Source organism: Calonectris borealis, chromosome 35, assembly GCF_964195595.1.
Source record: "Calonectris borealis chromosome 35, bCalBor7.hap1.2, whole genome shotgun sequence".
In the NCBI taxonomy this organism is placed as follows: domain Eukaryota; kingdom Metazoa; phylum Chordata; class Aves; order Procellariiformes; family Procellariidae; genus Calonectris; species Calonectris borealis.
Genome location: NC_134346.1, coordinates 724078 through 750090, shown reverse-complemented (window position 1 = coordinate 750090; position 26013 = coordinate 724078). Strand labels below are relative to the sequence as shown.

The window sequence follows — 26013 nt, the reverse complement described above, 5'->3', positions numbered from 1 at the left end:
GTCCCCCCCACCCCCACGAGTGCCCACTCCCCCCCACGGGTGTCCCCCTCCCCCCCACGGTCCCCCCACATGCCCTCCCCATCCCCCACAACTCTCCCCCCCATCCCCCCCAGGTCTCCCCCCCCCCCACAAGCGCCCACCCGCCCCCTACAAGCGCCCACCCCCCCCCCACGAGTGTCCACCCCCCCCCCACGGGTGTCCACCCCCCCCCCACTCAGGTCTACTACGCCAAGAAGAAGCGGCGGGCGCAGGCGGCCCCCCCCGAGGCCCCCCGCAAGGAGCGGCGCCTCTGCAACCAGGGCTACGACGACGACAACCACGACTACATCGTCCGCAGCGGCGAGCGCTGGCTGGAGCGCTACGAGATCGACTCCCTCATCGGCAAGGGCTCCTTCGGCCAGGTGGGGGCCACCCACCCACTCCCACCCGCCCACCCGGCACCCACCGGTGTCCACGCGTCCCTCGGGGTTAAGCCCCGGGGCGTCCCTGGGGTCCCCATCGCATCCCCGTGGTGTCCTTGGGGTCCTTATAGCATTTTTGGTGTCTCCACAGCACCCACTGGTGTCTCCACAGCACCCACTGGCGTCCCCACAGCACCTTTGGGGTCCCCCCGCCACCCACTGGTGTCCCCGCGTCCCTTGGGGTTCAGCCAGAGGTGCCCCGGGGTATCCCTGGGGTCCCCATGATGTCCCCATGGCCTCCGTGGGATCCTTACAGCATTTCTGGGGTGCCCACAGCACCCACTGGTGTCCCCACAGCACCCACTGGTGTTCCTGTGTCCCTTGGGGTTCAGCTGTGGGGTCCCTGTGACATCCCTGGGGTCCCCGTGGCATCCTTGAGGTCCTTACAGCATTTTTGGGGTGCCCACAGCACCCACTGGTGTCCCCACAGCACCTTTGGGGTCCCCCCCCGGCACCCACTGGTGTCCCCAGGTCCCTCGGGGTTCAGCCCTGGGGTCCCCATGACGTCCCCGTGGCGTCCCTGGGGTCCTTACAGCATTTTTGGGGTCCCCTGGCAGCCACTGGGGTCCCCACGGCACCTTTGGGGTCCCCCCGGCTCCCACCGGTGTCCCCAGGTCCCCTCTGTACTCCTGGGGTCCCCCCGCCAGTTTTGGGGTCCCCCCAGCATTTGCCCCCAAAACCCATTTTTTCCCCCCAACCCCCCCTCTCCCCCCCACCCCCCCTGCGCCCCCCCAACCCCCCCCACCCCACCCCCCCAACCCCCCCCGCACCCCCCAACACTCTCCCCCCCCTGCACCCCCAACCCCCCTGCGCCCCTCAACCCCCCCACCTCCCCCCCACCCCACCCCCCTGCCCCCCTCCCCCCACCCCACCCCCACAACCCCTCTCCCCCCCCCCCCGTGCCCCCCAACCCCCCTCTACCCCACCCCCCCAACCCCCCCCGTGCCACCCAACCCCCCCCACACCCCCCAACCCCCCTCCCCCCACCTCCCTGCGCCCCCCAACCCCCCCACCCCACCCCCCCCACCCTCCCCGTGCCCCCAACCCCTCCCCCCACCCCACCCCCCCAACCCCCTCCCCCCACCTCCCTGCGCCCCTCAACCCCCCCATCTCCCCCCACCCCACCTCCCTGCACCCCCCAACCCCCCCACCCCACCCCCCCAACCCCCCCGTGCCCCCCAACCCCCCTCCCCCCCACCTCCCTGCACCCCCCAACCCCCCCCCCCACCCCCCCAACACCCCCGCACCCCCCAACCCCCCTCCCCTCCACCTCCCTGTGCCCCCAACCCCCCCGCACCCCCCAACCCCCCTCCCCCCACCTCCCTGCACCCCCCAACCCCCCTCTACCCCACACCCCCAACCCCCCCCACACCCCCCAACCCCCCCCGTGCTCCCCAACCCCTCCCCCCCCCACCCCCCCAACCCCCCCCACACCCCCCAACCCCCACCTCCCTGCGCCCCCCAACCCCCCCGCACCCCCCAACCCCTCCCCCCCACCTCCCTGCGCCCCCCAACCCCCCCCGTGCTCCCCAACCCCCACCTCCCTGCACCCCCCAACCCCCCTCTACCCCACTCCCCCAACCCCCCCCACCCCCCCCAACCCCCCCCACCTCCCTGCGCCCCCCAACCCCCCCCCCACCTCCCTGCACCCCCAACCCCCCTCTACCCCTCCCCCCCACCCCACCCCCCCCGCACCCCCCAACCCCCCCCCCAGGTGGTGAAGGCCTACGACCACCAGGCCCGGGAGTGGGTGGCCATCAAGATCATCAAGAACAAGGCCGCCTTCCTGCACCAGGCCCAGATCGAGCTGCGCCTCCTCCAGCTGATGAACCGCCACCAGGCCGAGATGAAGTACTACATCGGTACGGGGCTATAGGGGCTATAGGGGCCATAGGGGCTATAGGGGCTATAGGGGGCTATGGGGAGGTTTGGGGCCTATGGGGGGGGTTGGGGCCTATGCGGGAGTTTGGGGCCTGTGGGGGGATTTGAGGCCTATGGGAGGGTTTGGGGCCTGTGGGGGGGTTTGGGGCCTATGGGGGGGGTTGGGGCCTGTGGGGGGGCTGGGGTCTATAGGGGGGGTGTCTATAGGGGCTGGGGCTATAGGGGCTGGGGGCTATAGGGGGGGTTGGGGGTTTATGGGGGAGGTTTGGGGCCTGTGGGGGGGTTTGGGGCCTGTGGGGGGGTTTGGGGCCTATGCGGGAGTTTGGGGCCTGTGGGGGGATTTGAGGCCTATGGGAGGGTTTGGGGCCTATGGGAGGGATTGGGGGCCTGAGGGGGGGCTGGGGTCTATAGGGGGGATGTCTATAGGGGCTGGGGCTATAGGGGGGGTTGGGGGTTTATGGGGGGGGTTGGGGGTTTATGGGGGAGGTTTGGGGCCTGTGGGGGGGTTTGGGGCCTATGGGGGGGGGTTGGGGCCTATGGGGGGGTTTGGGGCCTGTGGGGGGATTTGAGGCCTGTGGGAGGGTTTGGGGCCTATGGGGGGGGTTGGGGCCTGAGGGGGGGCCAGGGTCTATAGGGTGGGTGTCTATAGGGACTGGGGCTATAGGGGGGGTTGGTGGTTTATGGGGGGGGTTTGGGGCCTATGGGGGGGGGTTGGGGCCTATGCGGGGGTTTGGGGCCTGTGGGGAGATTTGAGGCCTATGGGAGGGTTTGGGGCCTATGGGGGGGGTTGGGGCCTGAGAGGGGGCCGGGGTCTATAGGGGGGGTGTCTATAGGGGCTGGGGCTATAGGGGGGGTTGGGGGTTTATGGGGGGGGTTGGGGGTTTATGGGGGGGGTTTGGGGCCTGTGGGGGGGTTTGGGGCCTATGGGGGGGGGTTGGGGCCTATGCGGGGGTTTGGGGCCTGTGGGGGGATTTGAGGCCTATGGGAGGGTTTGGGGCCTGAGGGGGGCCGGGGTCTATAGAGGGGGTGTCTATAAGGGCTGGGGCTATAGGGGCTGGGGCTATAGGGGGGGTTGGGGGTTTATGGGGGGGGTTTGGGGCCTGTGGGGGGGTTTGGGGCCTATGGGGAGGTTTGGGGCCTATGCGGGAGTTTGGGGCCTGTGGGGGGATTTGAGGCCTATGTGGGGGTTTGAGACCTATGGGAGGGTTTGGGGCCTGTGGGGGGGCCGGGGTCTATAGGGGGGGTGTCTATAGGGGCTGGGGGCTATAAAGGCTGGGGGTTATAGGGGGGGTTTGGGGCCTATGGGGGGGGGGTTGGGGCCTGTGGGGGGGATTTGAGGCCTGTGGCGGGATTTAAGGCCTATGGGAGGGTTTGGGGCCTATGGGGGGGGTTGGGGCCTGAGAGGGGGCCGGGGTCTATAGGGGGGTGTCTATAGGGGCTGGGGCTATAGGGGGGGTTGGGGGTTTATGGGGGGGGTTTGGGACCTATGCGGGAGTTTGGGGCCTGTGGGGGGATTTGAGGCCTATGGGAGGGTTTGGGGCCTATGGGAGGGATTGGGGGCCTGAGGGGGGGCTGGGGTCTATAGGGGGGTGTCTATAGGGGCTGGGGCTATAGGGGGGGTTGGGGGTTTATGGGGGGGGGGTTGGGGCCTGTGGGGGGGTTTGGGGCCTGTGGGGGGATTTGGGGCCTGTGGGGGGATTTGAGGCCTATGGGGGGGTTTGGGGCCTATGGGGGGGGTTGGGGCCTGAGGGGGGGCTGGGGTCTATAAGGGGGGTGTCTATAGGGGCTGGGGCTATAGGGGCCGGGTGGGGCGTATAGAGCGTGTCTATAGAGGGTGGGGCCTATGGGGGGAGTTTGGGGCCTATGGGGGAGTTTGGGGCCTGTGGGGGGGCCGGGGTCTATAGGGGGGTTGTCTATAGGGACTGGGAGCTATAGGGGGGGGTTGGGGTTTATAGGGGGGGTTTGAGGCCTATGCAGGGGTTTGGGGCCTAGGGGGGGGGTTTGGGGCCTGTGAGGGGGCCGGGGTCTGTAGGGGGAGTGTCTGTAGGGGCTGGGGCTATAGGGGCTGGGGCTATAGGGGCTGGGGCTATAGGGGCTGGGCTTATGGGGGGGGTTTGGGACCTGTGAGGGGGCCGGGGTCTATAGGGGGAGTGTCTGTAGGGGCTGGGGCTATAGGGGCTGGGGTTTATAGGTGGGGTTTGGGGTTTATAGGAGGGGTTTGGGGCCTATGCGGGGGTTTGGGGCCTGTGGGGGGGTTGGGGCCTGTAGGGGGGCCAGGGTCTATAGAGGGGGTGTCTATAGGGGTTGGGGGTTTATAGGAGGGGTTTGGGGCCTATGCGGGGGTTTGGGGGCCTGTGGGGAGATTTGGGGCCTGTGGGGGGGTTGGGGCCTGTGGGGGGGCCGGGGTCTATAGTGGGTGTGTCTATAGGGGCAGGGGCTATAGGGGGGGGTTGGGGCCTATGGGGGGGTTTGGGTCCTGTGGCGGGGGCCGGGGTTTATAGAGGGGGTGTCTATGGGGGTTGGGGTCTGTGGGGGGGTTTGGGGCCTATGGGGGAGTTTGGGGCCTGTGGGGGGGCCGGGGTCTATAGCGGGGGTGTCTGTAGGGGCTGGGGGCTATAGGGGCTGGGGGCTATAGGGGGGGTTGGGGGTTTATAGGGGGGGATTTGGGGCCTGTGGGGGGGTTTGGGGCCTGTGGGGGGGGGGTTGGAGCCTATAGGCGGAGCAGGGATCTATAGGGGGGGTGTCTACAGGGGCTGGGGACTATAAAGGCTGGGGGTTATAGGGGGGGTTTGGGGCCTATGGAGGGGGGGTTGGGGTCTATAGGGGGGATTTGGGGCCTATGGGGGGTGTTTGGGGCCTATGGGGGGGGTTGGGTTTATAGGGGTGGGTTTGAGGCCTGTGGGGGGGTTTGGGGCCTGTGGGGGGGTTGGGGTCTATAGAGGAGGATTTGGGGCCTATAGGGGGGATTTGGGGCCTATGGGGGCGTTTGGGGCTTATGGGGGGGTGGGGTCTGTGGGGAGAGGGTCGTGATTTATAGGGGGGGTTGGGGTCTATAGAGGAGGGTTTGGGGCTTATGGGGGGGTGGGGTCTGGGGGGGGGTTTATAGAGGAGGATTTGGGGTCTATGGGGAGGGTTTGGGATCTATAGGAGGATTTGGAGTCTATGGCGGGGGTGGGGGTCTATGGGGGGGTTTGGGGCCTATGGGGGGTCCCAAGGCCGCCCTCCAACCGCCTCCCCCTCCCCCCATTTTCCTCCCTGCCCCTCCCCCCGCCCTCCCCCCCCCCCCCAAAACCAGTCCACCTCAAGCGCCACTTCATGTTCCGCAACCACCTCTGCCTGGCCTTCGAGCTCCTCTCCTACAACCTCTACGACCTCCTCCGCAACACCAACTTCCGCGGCGTCTCCCTCAACCTCACCCGCAAGTTCGCCCAGCAGCTCTGCGCCGCCCTCCTCTTCCTCGCCACCCCCGAGCTCAGCATCATCCACTGCGACCTCAAACCCGAGAACATCCTCCTCTGCAACCCCAAACGCTCCGCCGTCAAAATCGTCGACTTCGGGAGTTCCTGTCAGCTCGGCCAGAGGGTGAGGCCCCCCCGACACCCCCCCCCCGGGGACACGCCCACCTCGTTTGGCTCCGCCTCTCGGGTGGGGAAGACCCGCCCCCAGGGTGCTAAGTCCTTTCCCAGGCTGGTTTGGGGCTATGGACCATGAAGCCCCGCCCCCTTGAGGATGAAGGACCACCCCCTTGAGGATGAAGCCCCACCCACAGTCCATAGGGACACCCCCCTGCCTTGGCTCCGCCTCCCAGGCTGGGAAGACCCGCCCCCAGGGTGCTGAGTCCTTTCCCAGGCTGGTTTGGGGCTATGGACCACGAAGCCCCACCCCCTTGAGGATGAAGCCCCGCCCCCTGAAGGAATTAGCCCTGCCCCCTGAAGGAATTAGCCCCGCCCCCAGGCCATAAAGACACACCCCCTGCCTTGGCTCCGCCTCCCGGGCCGGGAAGACCCACCCCCCAGGATGCTGAGTCCTTGCCTGGGCTGGTTTAGGGCTATGGACCACTAAGCCTTGCCCCCTGGAGAGCTAAGCCCCACCCCCAAGGCATAAGGACACACCCCTTGCCTTGGCTCCACCTCCCAGCCTGGGAAGACCCGCCCCCAGGGTGCTGAGTCCTTTCCCAGGCTGGTTTGGGGCTATGGACCATGAAGCCCCACCCCCTTGAGGATGAAGCCCCGCCCACTGAAGGAATTAGCCCTGCCCCCTGAAGGAATTAGCCCCACCCCCAGGCCATAAGGACACACCCCCTGCCTTGGCTCCGCCTCCCAGCCTGGGAAGATCCGCCCCCAGGGTGCTAAGTCCTTTCCCAGGCTGGTTTGGGGCTATGGACCATGAAGCCCCGCCCCCTTGAGGATGAAGGACCACCCCCTTGAGGATGAAGCCCCACCCACAGTCCATAGGGACACCCCCCCTGCTTTGGCTCCGCCTCCCAGGCTGGGAAGACCCGCCCCCGGGGTGCAGAGTCCTTCCCCAGGCTGGTTTGGGGCTATGGACCACGAAGCCCCACCCCCTTGAGGATGAAGCCCTGCCCCCTGGAGAGCTAAGCCCCACCCCCAGGCCATAAGGACACACCCCTTGCCTTGGCTCCGCCTCCTGGCCTGGGAAGACCCGCCCCCCCCAGGATGGAGAGTCCTTCCCTGGGCTGGTTTGGGGCTATGGACCATGAAGCCCCACCCCCTTGAAGATGAAACCCTGCCCCCTGAAGGAATTAGCCCCACCCCCAGGCCATAAGGACACACCCCCTGCCTTGGCTCCGCCTCCCGGCCTGGGAAGATCCGCCCCCAGGGTGCTGAGTCCTTTCCCAGGCTGGTTTGGGGCTATGGACCACGAAGCCCCACCCCCTTGAGGATGAAGCCCTGCCCCCTGAAGCAATTAGCCCTGTCCCCTGAAGGAATTAGCCCCGCCCCCAGGCCATAAAGACACACCCCCTGCCTTGGCTCCGCCTCCTGGGCTGGGAAGACCCGCCCCCCCAGAATGGAGAGTCCTTTCCCAGGCTGGTTTGGGGCTATGGACCACGAAGCCCCACCCCCTTGAGGATGAAGCCCCGCCCCCTGAAGGAATTAGCCCTGCCCCCTGGAGAGCTAAGCCCCACCCCCAGGCCATAAAGACACACCCCTTGCCTTGGCTCCACCTCCTGGGCTGGGCAGACCCGCCCCCCCAGAATGGAGAGTCCTTCCCTGGGCTGGTTTGGGGCTATGGACCATGAAGCCCCACCCCCTTGAGGATGAAGCCCCGCCCACTGAAGGAATTAGCCCTGCCCCCTGAAGGAATTAGCCCCGCCCCCAGGCCATAAAGACACACTCCCTGCCTTGGCTCCGCCTCCCGGCCTGGGAAGACCCGCCCCCAGGGTGCTGAGTCCTTTCCCAGGCTGGTTTGGGGCTATGGACCATGAAGCCCCGCCCCCTTGAGGATGAAGGACCACCCCCTTGAGGATGAAGCCCCACCCACAGTCCATAGGGACACCCCCCTGCCTTGGCTCCGCCTCCCAGGCTGGGAAGACCCGCCCCCAGGGTGCTGAGTCCTTTCCCAGGCTGGTTTGGGGCTATGGACCATGAAGCCCCACCCCCTTGAGGATGAAGCCCTGCCCCCTGAAGGAATTAGCCCTGTCCCCTGAAGGAATTAGCCCCGCCCCCAGGCCATAAAGACACACCCCCTGCCTTGGCTCCGCCTCCCGGGCCAGGAAGACCCGCCCCCAGGGTGCTGAGTCCTTTCCCAGGCTGGTTTGGGGCTATGGACCACGAAGCCCCACCCCCTTGAGGATGAAGCCCTGCCCCCTGAAGGAATTAGCCCTGCCCCTGAAGGAATTAGCCCCGCCCCCAGGCCATAAAGACACACCCCCTGCCTTGGCTCCGCCTCCTGGGCTGGGAAGTCCCGCCCCTGGGATGCTGAGTCCTTCCCCAGGCCCATTTGGGGCCATGGACCACTAAGCCCCGCCCCCTTGTAGATGAGGGACCGCCCCCTTGAGGATGAAGCCCCGCCCCAGGCCATAAGGACACACCCCCTTCCCTTGACTCCACCTCCCAGACTGGGGCAGACCTGCCTCAGTCCCATTTGAGTGTTCTAAGCCCCGCCCACTATGGGGCCAAGCCCCGCCCTCTGGGACCTGATCACGCCCCCTCCCTGTAGCCACGCCCCTTCCAGCTCACCCTGCCCCAGTGTTCTCCTGCCCCTGGGGGCTGAGCTCCGCCCCCTTTGGGCCCGGCCACGCCCCTTGGGTGTAGCCACGCCCCCTGAGCAATCACCCCGCCCCTTTTTAAAGACACAACCCCCCCATCTCTCAAAGGGGCTCTGCCACTCCCTTTAGCGCTAAACCCCGCCCCTGGGCGGCATGGCCCCGCCTCCCCGGCACAACCCCGCCCCCCGGGGCATGTCCCCGCCCCCTCCAGCTGACGCCCCGCCCCCTCCCCAGATCTACCAGTACATCCAGAGCCGCTTCTACCGCTCCCCCGAGGTGCTGCTGGGGCTGCCCTACGACCTGGCCATCGACATGTGGTCCCTGGGCTGCATCCTGGTGGAGATGCACACGGGCGAGCCCCTCTTCAGCGGCGCCAACGAGGTGGGCGGGGCCTGAGGGAGTGGGCGGGGCCTGCTGGGCGAGGGGGCGGGGCCTGCAGGTGAGGGGTGGGGCTTGGGGCGGGGAGGTGGGGTCAGGCCCTGGGGGTGGTGCACACCGGTGAGCCCCTCCTCAGCAATGTCAACGAGGTGGGCGTGGCTTGGGAGAAGGGGCGGGGCCTGCTGGGTGTGGGGGCGGGGCCTGAGGGTGAGGGGTGGGGCTTGGGGCGGGGAGGTGGGGTCAGGCCCGGGGGAGGTGCACACCGGTGAGCCCCTCCTCAGCAATGTCAACGAGGTGGGCGTGGCTTGGGAGAAGGGGCGGGGCCTGCTGGGTGTGGGGGCGTGGCCTGGGGGTGAGGGGTGGGGCTTGGGGCGGGGAGGTGGGGTCAGGCCCGGGGGAGGTGCACACTGGTGAGCCCCTCCTCAGCAATGTCAACGAGGTGGGCGTGGCTTGGGAGAAGGGGCGGGGCCTGCTAGGTGTGGGGGCGTGGCCTGCTGGGCGTGGGGGTGGGGCCTGAGGGTGAGGGGTGGGGCTTGGGGCAGGGAGGTGGGGTCAGGCCCGGGGGAGGTGCACACCAGGAAGTGTCTCTTCAGCAGCAGCAGCGAGGTGGGCGTGGCTTGGGAGAAGGGGCGGGGCCTGCTGGGTGTGGGGGTGGTGCCTGAGGGTGAGGGGTGGGGCTTGGGGCGGGGAGGTGGGGTCAGACCCGGGGGAGATGCACACCAGCGAGCCCCTTTTCAGCAATGCTAATGAGGTGGGCGGGGCTTCGAGAAGGGGCAGGGCCTCGTGATACGGGGGTGGGGCCTGCAGGTGAGGGGGTGGGGCTTGGGGCAGGGGAGGCGGGGTCAGACCTGGGGAAGTTACGTACTGGGGAGCCCCTCTTTGGCCGTGCTAAGAAGGTGGGTGGGGCTTGGGGCGAGGGGGCGGGGCCTCAGGATGAGGGGCGGGGCTTGGGGCGGGGAGGCGGGGCCATGCACAGTGGGGAGCCTGTATTTAGCCGTTCCAATCAGGTGGGCGTGGCCTCCTGCCCAAGGGGGCGGGGTCTCCTGGGAGGGGGCGGGGCCAGGCCTGTTGGGGTTGCACATTGAAAGCGCCTCTGAGGTGGGTTGGGCTTATACAGGGGGGCGGGGCCTGACAGGGAAGGGGTGGGATCTGGGTGGGGCAGGGCTAAGAGTGGGGGCGTGGCGTCATGGGTTGGGGCGGGGCTTCAAGTGGGCGGGGCTTCACCAAGGTAAGCGGGATGAGACCCCAGGGACGTCCCTGGGTGGCCTTGGGGACCCTGGGGAGGTCCCCAAGGGGTCAGGGTGGCCTTGGGGACCCCAGAGATGTCCCCAACGGGGTCAGGGTGGCCTTGGGGACCCCGGGGACGTCCCCAGTGGGGTCAGAGTGGCCTTGGGGACCCTGGGGACATCTCTGGGAGGACCAAGGTGGCCTCAGTGACACCGGTGATGTCCTGGGCAGGGTTGAGGTGGCCTTGGGGACATCAAAGATGTTCTGGGCAGGGCCGAGATGGCCTTGGGGACATCGAGGGTGCCCTGGGCAGGGCCAGGGTGGCCTTGGGGACATCAAGGGTGTCCTGGGCAGGGCCGGAGTGGCCTTGGGGACATCAAGGGTGTCCTGGGCAGGTCCAAGGTGGCTTTGGGGACCTCGGGGACATCCTGACAAGGCCAAGGTGGCCTTGGGGACATCAAGGGTGTCCTGGGCAGGTCCAAGGTGGCTTTGGGGACCTCGGGGACATCCTGACAAGGCCAAGGTGGCCTTGGGGACAACAAGGGTGTCCTGGGCAGGTCCAAGGTGGCTTTGGGGACCTCGGGGACATCCTGACAAGGCCAAGGTGGCCTTGGGGACATCTGCGTCCCCAAGTCACTTTGGAGGCCCACCATGATGATCTCAAGGCTGCCACATCCCCTTTGCTGTTCCCCAACTGGTGGGGTGGGCTTGGATGTTACTGGGGACAGTGGTGGCCTTGGGGACAGTGGTGGCCTTGGGGACAACGGTGACGTCCCCCCCCGTGTCCCTGTCCCCAGGCCGACCAGATGAACCGGATCGTGGAGGTGCTGGGGCTGCCCCCCCCCCACATGCTGGACCAGGCCCCCAAAGCCCGCAAATACTTCGAGAAGCTGCCGGAAGGGGGGTGGGCCCTCAAAAAGAACAAGGAGAGCAAGAAGGTGAGTGGGATGCTCCCAGTTTGGACCAGTATAAACCGGTATGACCCAGTAGGCCTTTAGGACCACCTAGTATGGTCCAGTAGATCTTCAGAACCTCCCAGGATCTACTCAGTTCCTCCCAGGTGCTTCCTAGGATGTCGCAATGGCTCTGAATTGTATCCCAGTGTTTCCCAGTATGGCCCAGTAGCACTTCAGGGTCTCCCAGTAGAGACCAGTATAGTCCAGTAGGCCTTTAGGGCCACCCAGTATGGTCCAGTAGATCTTCACAACCTTCCAGGACCCACTCAGTTCCACTTTGGTGCTTCCCAGGATGTCTCAATGGCTCTGAATTGTATCCCAGTGTCTCCCAGTATGGCCCAGTAGCCTTCAGGATCTCTCAGTATAAACCAGAATGGTGCAGTAGCCCTTTAGGGCCACCCAGTATGGTCCAGTAGATCTTCAGAACCTCCCAGGATCCACTCAGTTCCTTCCAGATGCCTCCCAGGATGTCCCAATGGCTCTGAATTGTATCCCAGTGTCTCCCAGTATGGACCAGTAGCCCTTGAGGATCTCCCAGTATAAACCAGTATGGTGCAGTAGCTCTTTAGGGCCACCCAGTATGGTCCAGTAGATCTTCAGAACCTTCCAGAACCCACTCAGTTCCTCCTTGGTGTTTCCCAGGATATGTCAATGGCTCTGAATTGTATCCCACTGTCTCCCAGTATGGTCCAGTAGCCCTTTAGAGTCTCCAGTATGGACTAGTATGGTCCAGTAAGCCTTTAGGGTCACCCAGTATGGTCCAGTATATGTTCAGAACCTTCTCGGACCCACTCAGTTCCTCCCAGGTGCTTCCCGGGATGTCCCAACAGCTTTGAATCATAGCCCAGTGTCTCCCAGTATGGCCCAGTAGCATTTCAGGGTCTCCCAGTATGGACCAGTATGGTCCAGTAGGCTTTTAGGGTCACCCAGAATTGTCCAGCAGATCTTCAAAACCTCCCAGGATCCGCTCAGTTCCTCCCAGGTGCCTCCCAGGATGTCCCAATGGCTCTGAATTCTATCCCAGTGTCTCCCAGTATGGACCAGTTGCCCCTCAGGGTCTCTCAGTATGGCCCAGTATGACCCAGTATCCGTTCAGAGCCTCCAAGGGCCCCCCTCAAACCCCCTTCCCCTGCCCCAGGGACCCCCAAAACCCCCTGGATCTCCCCCAAACTCCCCCCCCCCCCAACCTCCTTCCTTTGCCTGAGGGACTCCCAGATCCCCCCAGGAATCCCCCAGGGACCCCCAAACCCCTCAGATCCCCCCCAGGGACCCCCCAAACCATCAGATCCCCCCAGGGACCCCCTAAACCTCCTTTCTCTCCTCCCCGAGGACCCCCAAACCCCTCAGTTCCCCCCAAGAATCCCCAAACCATCAAATCTCCCCCAAGAATCCCCTAAACCTCCTTTCTCCCCCCCCAAGGACCCCCAAACCCCTCAGATCCCCCCAAGAACCCCCAAACCCTTCAGATCTCCCCCCAGGGACCCCCAAGCCATCAGATCTCCCCCCAAGAACCCCCTAAACCTCCTTTCTGACCCCCAAACCCCTCAGATCTCCCCCCAAGAACCCCCAAACCATCAGATCTCCCCCCAGGGACCCCCAAAGCATCAGATCTCCCCCCAGGGACCCCCAAACCATCAAATCTCCCCCCAAGGACCCCCAAACCATCAGATCTCCCCCAAGAACCCCCTAAATCTCCTTTCTCCGCCCTCAGGGACCCCCAAACCCCTCAGATCTCCCCTCAGGGACCCCCAAACCATCAAATCTCCCCCCAAGAACCCCCTAAACCTCCTTTCTGACCCCCAAATCCCTTAGATCTCCCCTAAGGACCCCCAAACCCCTCAGATCTCCTTCCAGGGACCCCCAAACCATCAAATCTCCCCCCAAGAACCCCCTAAACCTCCTTTCTCCTCCCCCAGGGACCCCCAAACTCCTCAGTTCCCCCCAAGAACCCCCAAACCATCAGATCTCCCCCCAAGAACCCCCTAAACCTCCTTTCTGACCCCCAAATCCCTTAGATCTCCCCCAAGGACCCCCAAACCCATCAGATCTCCCCCAAGGAACCCCCAAACCCCTCAGACCTCCGCCCAGGGACCCCCAAACCATCAGATCTCCCCCCAAGAACCCCCTAAACCTCCTTTCTGACCCCCAAATCCCTTAGGTCTCCCCTAAGGACCCCCAAACCCCTCAGATCTCCTCCCAGGGACCCCCAAACCATCAAATCTCCCCCCAAGGACCCCCTAAATCTCCTTTCTCCCCTCCCCGGGGACCCCCAAATCCCTTAGATCTCCCCCAAGAACCCCCAAACCCATCAGATCTCCTCCCATGGACCCCCAAACCCCTCAGATCTCCCCCCAGGGACCCCCAAACCATCAAATCTCCCCCCAAGGACCCCCTAAACCTCCTTTGTCCCCCCCCAGGGACCCCCAAACTCCTCAGTTCCCCCCAAGAACCCCCAAACCATCAAATCTCCCCCCAAGAACCCCCTAAACCTCCTTTCTCCCCTTCCCTGGGGACCCCCAAACCTCTCAGATCTCCCCCAAGGACCCCCAAACCATCAGATCTCCCCCCAGGGACCCCCGAAGCATCAGATCTCCCCCCAAGGACCCCCTAAACCTCCTTTCTGACCCCCAAATCCCTTAGATCTCCCCCAAGGACCCCCAAACCCATCAGATCTCCCCCAAGGACCCCCAAACGATCAGATCTCCCCCCAGGGACCCCCAAACCATCAAATCTCCCCCCAAGGACCCCCAAACCATCAGATCTCCCCCAAGAACCCCCTAAATCTCCTTTCTCCGCCCCCAGGGACCCCCAAACCCCTCAGATCTCCCCCCAGGGACCCCCAAACCATCAAATCTCCCCCCAAGGACCTCCTAAACCTCCTTTGTCCCCCCCCAGGGACCCCCAAACTCCTCAGTTCCCCCCAAGAACCCCCAAACCATCAAATCTCCCCCCAAGAACCCCCTAAACCTCCTTTCTCCCCTTCCCTGGGGACCCCCAAACCTCTCAGATCTCCCCCAAGGACCCCCAAACCATCAGATCTCCCCCCAGGGACCCCCTAAACCTCCTTTCTGACCCCCAAATCCCTTAGATCTCCCCCAAGGACCCCCAAACCCATCAGATCTCCCCCAAGGACCCCCAAACGATCACATCTCCCCCCAGGGACCCCCAAACCATCAGATCTCCCCCCAAGAATCCCCTAAACCTCCTTTCTCCCCCCCCAGGGACCCCCAAATCCCTTAGATCTCCCCCAAGAACCCCCAAACCCATCAGATCTCCTCCCACGGACCCCCAAAACCTTCAGATCTCCCCCCAGGGACCCCCAAACCATCAAATCTCCCCCAAGAACCCCCTAAATCTCCTTTCTCCGCCCCCAGGGACCCCCAAATCCCTCAGATCTCCCCCCAGGGACCCCCAAACCATCAAATCTCCCCCCAAGAACCCCCTAAACCTCCTTTCTCCCCCCCCAAGAACCCCGAAACCATCAGATCTCCCCCCAAGAACCCCCAAACCATCAAATCTCCCCCCAAGAACCCCCTAAACCTCCTTTCTCCCCCCCCAGGAACCCCCAAACCATCAGATCTCCCCCAAGAACCCCCTAAACCTCCTTTCTCCCCCTTTCTGGGGCCCCCCAAACCCCTCAGTTCCCCCCTCCCAGAACCTTCTCCCCCCCACCCACCCATTCCCACCTCTCTCCCCCCCGTAGGAATACAAGGTGCCGGGGACGCGACGACTCCACGAGGTGCTGGGGGTGGAAAGCGGGGGGCCGGGGGGCCGTCGGGCGGGGGAGCAGGGCCACGCCCCTTCCGACTACCTGAAGTTCAAGGACTTGGTGTTACGGATGTTGGATTACGAACCCCGAAGTCGCATCACCCCCTTCTACGCTCTTCAACACAACTTCTTCAAGAAGACCAACGACGAAGGTACCAACACCAGCAACAGCACCTCCACCAGCCCCGCCATGGAGCATAGTCACAGCACCAGTACCACCAGTTCCATCTCCAGTTCCGGTAAGGATGTTAAATCCTTCACCAGTAGGTTTCTAGGTGATGGATCTTGATGGGCTTTGGAGTTTTGAGGTGGAGCAAAATGTGGCAACGGGGGCTTGGGCGTGTCCCGTTCTCGTCGTTGTTCCTCCAGGCTCCATGTCCTGCTGGGTGGTGGCCTGGTGAGCCACCACAAGCTCTTGGTCTTGTCCCACCAGGCTCCATGTCTGGCTGGGTGGTGGCTCCCCAGGCCACCACGACACCCAGTCCTGTCCCGTCCCTGTCCCTGTCCCATCAGACTCCATGTTCTAAGTGGTTTCATCTCCCCAGGGTCATCATGGTGGCCCAAAATGTGGCCCTGGGTCTTGGTCACATCCTGTCCCCATCCCTGTCCCACCAGGCTCCATGTCTGGCTGGGTGGTGGCTCCCCAGGCCACCACGACACCCGGTCCTGTCCCATCCCCGTCCCTGTCCCACCAAGCTCCATGTTCTATGTGGTTTCATCTCCCCAGGTCATTGTGGTGGCTCGGTCCTGTCCCGTCCCTGTCCCTGTCCCACCAAGCTCCATGTTCTAAGTGGTTTCATCTCCCCAGGTCATTGTGGTGGCCCAAAATGTGGCCATGGGTCTTGGTCACGTCCTGTCCCCATCATTGTCCCTCCAGGTTCCATGTCCTGCTGGGTGGTGGCCTGTTGAGCCACCACAAGCTCTTGGTCTTGTCCCACCAGGCTCCATGTCTGGCTGGGTGGTGGCTCCCCGGGCCACCACGACACCCAGTCCTGTCCCATCCCTGTCCCTGTCCCACCAGACTCCATGTTCTAAGTGGTTTCATCTCCCCAGGGTCATCATGGTGGCCCAAAATGTGGCCCTGGGTCTTGGTCACATCCTGTCCCCATCCCTGTCCCACCAGGCTCCATGTCTGGCTGGGTGGTGGCTCCCCAGGCCACCACGACACCCGGTCCTGTCCCATCCCCGTCCCTGTCCCACCAAGCTCCATGTTCTATGTGGTTTCATCTCCCCAGGTCATTGTGGTGGCTCGGTCCTGTCCCGTCCCTGTCCCTGTCCCACCAAGCTCCATGTTCTAAGTGGTTTCATCTCCCCAGGTCATTGTGGTGGCCCAAAATGTGGCCATGGGTCTTGGTCACGTCCTGTCCCCATCATTGTCCCTCCAGGTTCCATGTCCTGCTGGGTGGTGGCCTGTTGAGCCACCACAAGCTCTTGGTCTTGTCCCACCAGGCTCCATGTCTGGCTGGGTGGTGGCTCCCCGGGCCACCACGACACCCAGTCCTGTCCCGTCCCTGTCCCTGTCCCACCAAGCTCCATGTTCTAAGTGGTTTCATCTCCCCAGGTCATCGTGGTGGCCCAAAATGTGGCCATGGGTCTTGGTCACGTCCTGTCCCCATCATTGTCCCTCCAGGCTCCATGTCCTGCTGGGTGGTGGCCTGGTGAGCCACCACAAGCTCTTGGTCTTGTCCCACCAGGCTCCATGTCTGGCTGGGTGGTGGCTCCCCGGGCCACCACGACACCCAGTCCTGTCCCGTCCCTGTCCCTGTCCCATCAGACTCCATGTTCTAAGTGGTTTCATCTCCCCAAGGTCATCATGGTGGCCCAAAATGTGGCCCTGGGTCTTGGTCACGTCCTGTCCCCATCATTGTCCCTCCAGGCTCCATGTCCTGCTGGGTGGTGGCCTGTTGACCACAAGCTCCTGGTCTTGTCCCATCCCTGTCCCACCAGGCTCCATGTCTGGCTGGGTGGTGGCTCCCCAGACCACCACGACACCTGGTCCTGTCCCATCCCCGTCCCTGTCCCACCAAGCTCCATGTTCTATGTGGTTTCATCTCCCCAGGTCATTGTGGTGGCTCGGTCCTGTCCCATCCCTGTCCCTGTCCCACCAGGCTCCATGTCCCGCTGGGTGGTGGCTCCCCAGGCCACCACGACACCCAGTCCTGTCCCATCCCTGTCCCTGTCCCACCAAGCTCCATGTTCTAAGTGGTTTCATCTCCCCAGGTCATCGTGGTGGCCCAAAATGTGGCCCTGGGTCTTGGTCACGTCCTGTCCCCATCATTGTCCCTCCAGGCTCCATGTCCTGCTGGGTGGTGGCCTGTTGAGCCACCACAAGCTCTTGGTCTTGTCCCACCAGGCTCCATGTCTGGCTGGGTGGTGGCTCCCTGGACCACCACGACACCCAGTCCTGTCCCGTCCCTGTCCCTGTCCCATCAGACTCCATGTTCTAAGTGGTTTCATCTCCCCAGGTCATCATGGTGGCCCAAAATGTGGCCCTGGGTCTTGGTCACATCCTGTCCCCATCCCTGTCCCACCAGGCTCCATGTCTGGCTGGGTGGTGGCTCCCCAGGCCACCACGACACCCGGTCCTGTCCCATCCCCGTCCCTGTCCCACCAAGCTCCATGTTCTATGTGGTTTCATCTCCCCAGGTCATTGTGGTGGCTCGGTCCTGTCCGTCCCTGTCCCTGTCCCACCAAGCTCCATGTTCTAAGTGGTTTCATCTCCCCAGGTCATTGTGGTGGCCCAAAATGTGGCCATGGGTCTTGGTCACGTCCTGTCCCCATCATTGTCCCTCCAGGCTTCATGTCCTGCTGGGTGGTGGCCTGTTGAGCCACCACAAGCTCTTGGTCTTGTCCCACCAGGCTCCATGTCCCGCTGGGTGGTGGCTCCCCGGGCCACCACGACACCTGGTCCTGTCCCGTCCCTGTCCCTGTCCCACCAAGCTCCATGTTTTAAGTGGTTTCATCTCCCCAGGTCATCATGGTGGCCCAAAATGTGGCCATGGGTCTTGGTCACATCCTGTCCCCATCATTGTCCCTCCAGACTCCATGTCCTGCTGGGTGGTGGCCCACTGAGCCACCACAAGCTCCTGGTCTTGTCCCAGCCCCATCCCTGTCCCACCAGGTTCCAAGTTCTGCTGGATGGTGGCTCCCCAGGCCACCACGACACCCAGTCCTGTCCCATCCCTGTCCCTGTCCCACCAGGCTCCATGTCCTGCTGGATGGTGGCTCCTGGGACCACCACAGCACCTGGTCATGTTTCATCTCCATCCCTGTCCCACCAGGCTCCATGTCCAGCTGGGTGGTGGCTCCCCAGGCCACCACAGCACCCAGTCCTGTCCCATCCCTGTCCCACCAGGCTCCTGCTGGGTGACAGCTCCTCGGGCCACCACCATGCCTTGAAACCCCACCATGGCTCTCGTTCCCATCCCTTCTCCACCCCAACCTTTCCAACTCCATGTCCTCCTGGATGACATCTCCCCAGGCCACCCCATCCCCTTGGGGACATCTCCGTCCCATGCCACCGCCGCTGATGTCCCCGTTGTCCCTGGCAGGTGGCTCCAGCGGCTCCTCCAATGACAACCGCAGCTACCGCTACAGCAACCGCTACTACGGCAGCGCGGCCCCCCCCCCCACCGACTACGAGATGCAGAGTCCCCAGGTACCATCGGCAGCACCCATGGGTGCCCCACCCACCCCCGGGGACACCCCGGCCAGGGCGGGTGGGAGACATGGACCTTGGGGACCTCCTGGTCCCAGCGGGTGGGAGACATGGACCTTGGGGACCTCCTGGGCCCAGTGGGTGGGGACTTTGGGGACACCAGAAAGCATGAGGTTGTATTGACCATGACATGGGGACTTTGGGGACCTCCTTGGCCATGGCGGGTGGGAGACATGGACCTTGGGGACCCTCAGGATCCATCTAATGACACCGGGTGGGAGACATGGACCTTGGGGACCTCCTGGTCCCAGCGGGTGGGAGACATGGACCTTGGGGACCTCCTGGGCCCAGTGGGTGGGGACTTTGGGGACACCAGAAAGCATGAGGTTGTATTGACCATGACATGGGGACTTTGGGGACCTCCTTGGCCATGGCGGGTGGGAGACATGGACCTTGGGGACCCTCAGGATCCATCTAATGACACCGGGTGGGAGACATGGACCTTGGGGACCTCCTGGGCCCAGCGGGTGGGAGACATGGACCTTGGGGACCCTCAGGATCCCTCTGTTAACACTGGGTGGGAGACATGGACTTGGGGGACACCAAGGACCCTGAGGTGGCACTGGCCATGAGGTGGGGACCTTGGGGACCTTCCTGGCCATGGCAGGTTGGAGATAGGGATCTTGAGGACACCTCGGTCCCAGCGGGTGGGAGACATGGACCTTGGGGACCTCCTGGGCCCAGTGGGTGGGGACTTTGGGGACACCAGAGAGCATGAGGTTGTATTGACCATGACATGGGGACTTTGGGGACCTCCTTGGCCATGGCAGGTGGGAGACATGGACCTTGGGGACCCTCAGGATCCATCTAATGACACCGGGTGGGAGACATGGACCTTGGGGACCTCCTGGTCCCAGCGGGTGGGAGACATGGACCTTGGGGACCTCCTGGGCCCAGTGGGTGGGGACTTTGGGGACACCAGAGAGCATGAGCTTGTATTGGCCATGACATGGGGACTTTGGGGACCTCCTTGGCCATGGCAGGTGGGAGACATGGACCTTGGGGACCCTCAGGATCCATCTAATGACACCGGGTGGGAGACATGGACCTTGGGGACCTCCTGGTCCCAGCGGGTGGGAGACGTGGAGCTTGGGGACACCGAGAACCCTGAGGTGGCACTGGCCATGACATGGGGACCTTGGGGACCTCCTTGGCCATGGCAGGTGGGAGACATGGACCCTGGGGACCCTCGGGATCCCTCTAGTGACACCAGGTGGGAGACATGGACCTTGGGGACACCAAGGACCCTGAGGTGGCACTGGCTATGGGATGGGGACCTTGAGGACCTCCCTGGCCATGGCAGGTGGGAGACATGGACCTTGGGGACACCAAGGACCCTGAGGTGGCACTGGCTATGGGATGGGGACCTTGAGGACCTCCCTGGCCATGGCAGGTGGGAGACATGGACCTTGGGGACACCAAGGACCCTGAGGTGGCACTGGCCATGGGATGGGGACCTTGGGGACCTTCCTGGCCATGACAGTGGGAGACGTGGGGACATCCTAGTCCCAGCAGGTGGGAGATATGGACCTTGGGGACCTTTGGGATCCCTCTAGTGACACCAAGAGGGTGACATGGACCTTGGGGACATCCTGGTCACAACCAGTGGGAGACATGGACCTTGGGGACCCCCTGGCTCCACTGGCCACAAAATGAGGACCTGTGGGACCCCAGGGACGCCATGGCCATGAGGTGGGGACCTTGGAGACCTCATGGCCATGTGCCACCTGGGCACCCAGGGTGGGAATGTTGGGGACCCTGGAGTCACGTGCCACCCACCCAGAGCATTTTGGGGACCCCATGGCCATAAGGTGGGGACCTTGGGGACACCATGACCACGAGGTGGGGACCTTGGGGACCCTGTAGCTACGTGCCACCCACCCAAGATACCCTGAGAACCCCATGGCCACCAGGTGGGGACCTTGGGGACACCATGACCATAACGTGGGGATCTTGGGGGCACCAAGACCACGAGGTGGGGACCTTGGGGACCTCATGGCCATGACGTGGGGACCTTGGAGACCCCATAGCCACGTGCCACCCACCCAGGGCACCCTGAGGACCCCATGGCCACAATGTGGGGACCTTGTGGCCCTCATGGCCACCAGGTGGGGACCTTGGGGACCTCATGGCCAGAAGGTGGGGACCATGGGGACCCCATGACCATGACATGGGAACCTTGGGGAGACCGTGACCATGAGGTGGGCACCTTGGGGACCTCATGGCCACGATGTTGGGACCTTGGTGACCCCATAGCTACATGCCAGCCACCCAGGGCACCCTGGGGACCTCATGGCCAGAAGGTGGGGCCCTTGGGGACACCATGACCATAACGTGGGGATCTTGGGGGCACCATGACCACGAGGTGGGGACCTTGGGGACCTCGTGGCCATGACGTGGGGACCTTGGAGACCCCATAGCCACATGCCACCCACCCAGGGCATTTTGGGGACCACATGGGCAGAAGGTGGGGACCTTGGGGACCTTATGGCCACCAGGTGGGGACCTTGGGGACCTCATGGCCATAAGGTGGGGACCTTGACACCTTGGCCATAACATGGGGACCCTGGGGACTTCATAGCTACGTGCCACCTACTTGGGGCACCCTGGGGACCCCATGGCCACCAAGTGGGGAACTTGGGGACACCATGGCCATGACATGGGGACCTTGGGGACCCCGTAGCCACGTGTCACGCCCCCAGAGCATTTTGGGGACCCCATGACGTGGGGACCTTGGGGACACCATGACCACGAGGTGGGGACCTTGGGGACCTCATGGCCAGAAGGTGAGGACCTTGGAGACCCCATAGCCACGTGCCACCCACCCAGGGCACCCTGAGGACCCCATGGCCACAATGGGGGGACCTTGTGGACCTCATGGCCACCAGGTGGGGACCTTGGGGACCTCATGGCCAGAAGGTGGGGACCATGGGGACCCCATGACCATAACATGGGGACCTTGGGGAGACCATGACCATGAGGTGGGCACCTTGGGGACCTCATGGCCACGACGTTGGGACCTTGGTGACCCCATAGCTACATGCCAGCCACCCAGGGCACCCTGGGGACCTCATGGCCAGAAGGTGGGGACCTTGGGGACACCATGACCATGAGATGGGGACCTTGGGGACCCCATAGCCACATGTCACCCACTCAGGGCACCCCAGGGACCCCATGGCCACCAGGTGGGGACCTTGAGGACCCCACGACCACGAGGTGGACACCTTGGGGACCTCATGGCCATGACATGGTGACCTTAGAGACCCCATAGCCACGTGTCACCCACTTGGGGCACCCTCGGGACCCCATGGCCATAAGGTCGGGACCCTGGGGACACCATGACCATGTGGTGGACACCTTGGGGACCTCATGCTCATGACGCGGGGACCTTGGGGACCTCATGACCATGACGTGGTGTCCTTGGGGACACCAAGACCATGAGGTGGACACGTTCGGGACCTCATGGCCATGACGTGGGGACCTTGGAGACCCCATAGCCACATGTCACCCACTTGGGACACTCTGGGGACCCCATGGCCACCAGGTGGGGACCTTGGGGACACCATGACCATGAGGTGGACACCTTGGGGACCTCATGGCCATGATGTGGGGACCTTCAAGACCCCATAGCCGCGTGCCACCCACCCGGGGCACCCTGGGGATACCATGCCCGTGACATGGGGACCTTGGGGACACCATGATCATGAGGTGGACACCTTGGGGACCTCATGCCCGTGACATGGGGACCTTGGGGACACCATGACCATGAGGTGGACACCTTGGGGACCTCATGCCCGTGACGTGGGGACCTTGGGGACACCATGACCATGAGGTGGACACCTTGGGGACCTCATGCCCATGATGTGGGGACCTTGGGGACACCATGATCATGAGGTGGACACCTTGGGGACCTCATGCCCGTGACATGGGGACCTTCGGGACACCGTGACCACGAGGTGGACACCTTGAGGACCTCATGGCCATGACGTGGGGACCTTGGGGACACCATGCCCACGAGGTGGACACCTTGGGGACACTATGCCCATGACGTGGGGACCTTGGGGACACCATGCCCACGAGGTGGACACCTTGGGGACCTCATGCCCATGACATGGGGACCTTGGGGACACCATGCCCACGAGGTGGACACCTTGGGGACACCATGCCCATGACGTGGGGACCTTGGGGACACCATGACCATGAGGTGGACACCTTGGGGACCTCATGCCCATGACGTGGGGACCTTGGGGACACCATGACCATGAGGTGGACACCTTGGGGACCTCATGCCCATGATGTGGGGACCTTGGGGACACCATGCCCACGAGGTGGACACCTTGGGGACACCATGCCCATGACGTGGGGACCTTGGGGACACCATGACCATGAGGTGGACACCTTGGGGACCTCATGCCCATGACGTGGGGACCTTGGGGACACCATGACCATGAGGTGGACACCTTGGGGACCTCATGCCCATGACATGGGGACCTTGGGGACACCATGACCACGAGGTGGGGACCTTGGGGACCTCATGGCCATGACGTGGGGACCTTGGGGACACCATGCCCACGAGGTGGACACCTTGGGGACACCATGCCCATGAGGTGGACACCTTGGGGACCCCATAGCCACGTCTCACCCACTTGGGGCACCCTGGGGACACCGTGGCCACCCACCTCTAACCACCCCCCCCCTCTCTCTCTCTCCCCCCAGGCCCCCCCAGCGCAGCCGCCCCGCCCTTGGCCCGGGGGGGACCCGGCCGCCCCTCCCCCCCCCGCCAGCGACGCCTTCGCCCCCTCGGGACCCCCCAACCCCCCTCCGGCCCCGCCCGGCGGGGGAGGGGCAGCAGCAGCAGCAGCAGCAGGAGGAGGAGGAGGGGGAGGGGGCGCCCCTCCCCCCTTCCCGCGCCCTCCCCCACCCCACCACCACCACCACCACCACCACCACCACCACCATCAGCAGCAGCACCAGCACCACCAGCACCACCAGCAGCACCCGCCGGCGGCCCCCCCAGTTTCCGGGGGGGTCCCCCCAAGCGACCGGATGGATTTGGGGGGGGGGGCACCCCCCCAACCTCCTCCCCCTCCTCCTCCTCCTCCTCCTCCCCCACCCCCACCCCCACCCCCCCCTCCCCCCCCCCGGCACCACCCGGACTGTCACCCCTTCGTCCCCTCGGGGTGCCGGACTCGAGGGGGGGGGGTGAGCGGAGGGGGGGGTGGGGGTGGGGGTGGGGGTGGGATAGGAGGGTCACGAATTGGGGGGGCGGGGGGGGGCCACCCCCTGGAAGGTCCCCACCCCCCTTACGGGGGTCCCCATTTCCGGGGACCCCCCCAACGCGAGGACTCGGCCATTTTGGGGGGCTGCGTCCCCCAAAGCACCGCCGCCAGCTCTTGACGGCCCCTCCCCCCACCCCCCACCCGTGTCCCCTCCCCCACCCGGGCGGTGTCGGCGTCCCCTCCCCCTCCCCCCCCCCCCCGCGGCGCTTTATTATTATTATTATTGTTATTATTAATTATTATTAAGTGTTATTGGGGGCGGGGAGGGGGAAATGGGGGGGGATGGGGGGGTGCAGCCCCTTGGGGGGGCACCCATTCATCTTGGGGGGGGGGGCACCCACCCGTTTTGGGGGGTGTCACCTCTTGAGGGGGGCACCCACCCATTTTGGGGGGGGGCACCCACCTATTTTGGGGGGTGTCACCTCTTGAGGGGGGCACCCACCCATTTTTGGGGGGGTGGCACCCACCTCTAGGGGGGGCACCCACCTATTTTGGGGGGTGTCACCTCTTGGGGGGGGCACCCACCCATTTTGGGGGGGTTGTCACCCATTTTGGGGGGGGGGCACCCACCTCCAGGGGGACACCCACCCATTTTGGGGGGGGGGGGGGGGCTGCTGCCTCTCGGGGGGGGAGCACCCACATCGTTCGGGGGGGCACCCATGGGTGGGGGAGGGGCACCCATGGGGGGGTGCCCCCCCCCTTCGGCTTTTGTCTTTAATTCCTTGTACCAAAGACGGTGCCCCCACCCCCACCCATGGGTGCTGCCCCTCCCCCCCCCGCCCCCACCCATGGGTGCTGCCCCCGCCCCCACCCATGGGTGCTGCCCCTCCCCCCCCCCCCGCGGGGGGGTCCCCCGGGGGGGGCCAGTGAATAAAACGGTGACAGCAGCGCCCGCGGGTCCCCTCACTGCTCCGGCCATAGGGGGGTCTATAGGGACCGGGGGGGCTCTATAGGGTATGGGGGGGCTCTATAGGGTATAGGGGAGCATAGGGACCGGGGGGGCTCTGTAGGGTATGGGGGGGCTCTATAGGGTATAGGGGAGCATAGGGACCGGGGGGGCTCTATAGGGTATAGGGGGGCTCTATAGGGTATAGGGGGGTATAGGGGAGGATAGGGACCGGGGGGACTCTGTAGGGTATAGTGGAGTATAGGGGGGGTATAGGGGGCGCCTATAGGGACCGGGGGGGCTCTATAGGGTATAGTGGAGTATAGGATGGTATAGGGGGAGCCTATAGGGTATAGGGGGGTATAGGGACTGGGGGGGTTCTATAGGGTATAGGGGGGACTCTATAGGGTATAGGGGGGTATAGGGACTGGGGGGGTTCTATAGGGTATAGGGGGGGCTCTATAGGGTATAGGGGGGTATAGGGACCAAGACGGCTCTGTAGAGTATAGGGGGGTATAGGGACCGGGGGAGCTCTATAGAGTATGGGGGTATATAGGGACCGGGGGGGCTCTATAGGGTATAGGGAGTGTATAGGGACTGGGAGGGCTCTGAAGGGTATAGGGAGGGTATAGGACCGTGGGGACTCTATAGGGTATAGATAGAATATAGGTACTGAGGGGGCTCTATAGATTACAGGGAGGGTATAGGGACCAGGGGGACTCTATAGGGTATAGGGGGGTATAGGGACTTCGGGAGCTGTATAGGATATAAGTAGAGTATAGGAACTGGGGGGGGTCCTATAGGGTATAGGGTGCCTTAGGGACCGGGGGGGTTATATAGGATATAGGGAATGTATAGGAACCAGGGGTACAGGGACCGGGGGGGGTATCTATAGGGTATAGGGAGGGCATAGGGACCGGGGGGGCTCTGTAGGTTATGGGGGGGGTATAGGGACCAGGGGGGTATCTATAGGGTATAGGGGGGTATAGGGACCAGGGGGAGTTCTATGAGATACAGGGGAAGTTTAGGGACCGGGGGATCTCTATAGGTTACAGGGGGGATATAGGGACCGGGGGGGATCTATAGGGTATAGGGGAGGTTTAGGGACCAGGGAGGCTCTATAAGGTATACGGACTGGGGGGGCTTTATAGGGTATGGGGGACTATAGGGACCGGGGGTGGTGTGTGCTATAGGGTATAGGGGGGTATAGGGACCAGGGGGTCTCTATAG

At 64.2% G+C, this 26013-nt stretch overlaps 1 protein-coding gene and 1 long non-coding RNA gene across 4 annotated transcripts in view; one reads left to right on the top strand and one right to left on the bottom strand.

The window, feature by feature from the left end:
* Nucleotides 1-24074, top strand: part of LOC142074394 (dual specificity tyrosine-phosphorylation-regulated kinase 1B-like) — a 34109-nt gene extending 10035 nt beyond the window's left edge. For 2 of the 3 annotated variants that reach the window (XM_075134995.1, XM_075134993.1), the window contains exons 4-11: nucleotides 219-401; nucleotides 2176-2323; nucleotides 5638-5924; nucleotides 8806-8952; nucleotides 10974-11114; nucleotides 14836-15139; nucleotides 18452-18558; nucleotides 23335-24074. In XM_075134995.1, coding sequence (XP_074991096.1) covers nucleotides 219-401; nucleotides 2176-2323; nucleotides 5638-5924; nucleotides 8806-8952; nucleotides 10974-11114; nucleotides 14836-15139; nucleotides 18452-18558; nucleotides 23335-24015 — 1998 coding nt within the window. In that variant the 3' untranslated portion in view covers nucleotides 24016-24074. The remainder of the gene's footprint in view (nucleotides 1-218; nucleotides 402-2175; nucleotides 2324-5637; nucleotides 5925-8805; nucleotides 8953-10973; nucleotides 11115-14835; nucleotides 15140-18451; nucleotides 18559-23334) is intronic. The other variant, XM_075134994.1, reaches the window with a different exon arrangement.
* LOC142074399 (uncharacterized) lies at nucleotides 19378-19875 on the bottom strand. The gene is made up of 3 exons (XR_012670597.1): nucleotides 19716-19875; nucleotides 19503-19675; nucleotides 19378-19462 (listed from the first exon to the last, which is right to left on the bottom strand). It is a non-coding gene; the product is annotated as an uncharacterized LOC142074399 (long non-coding RNA).
* Nucleotides 24075-26013: the final 1939 nt, after the last annotated feature.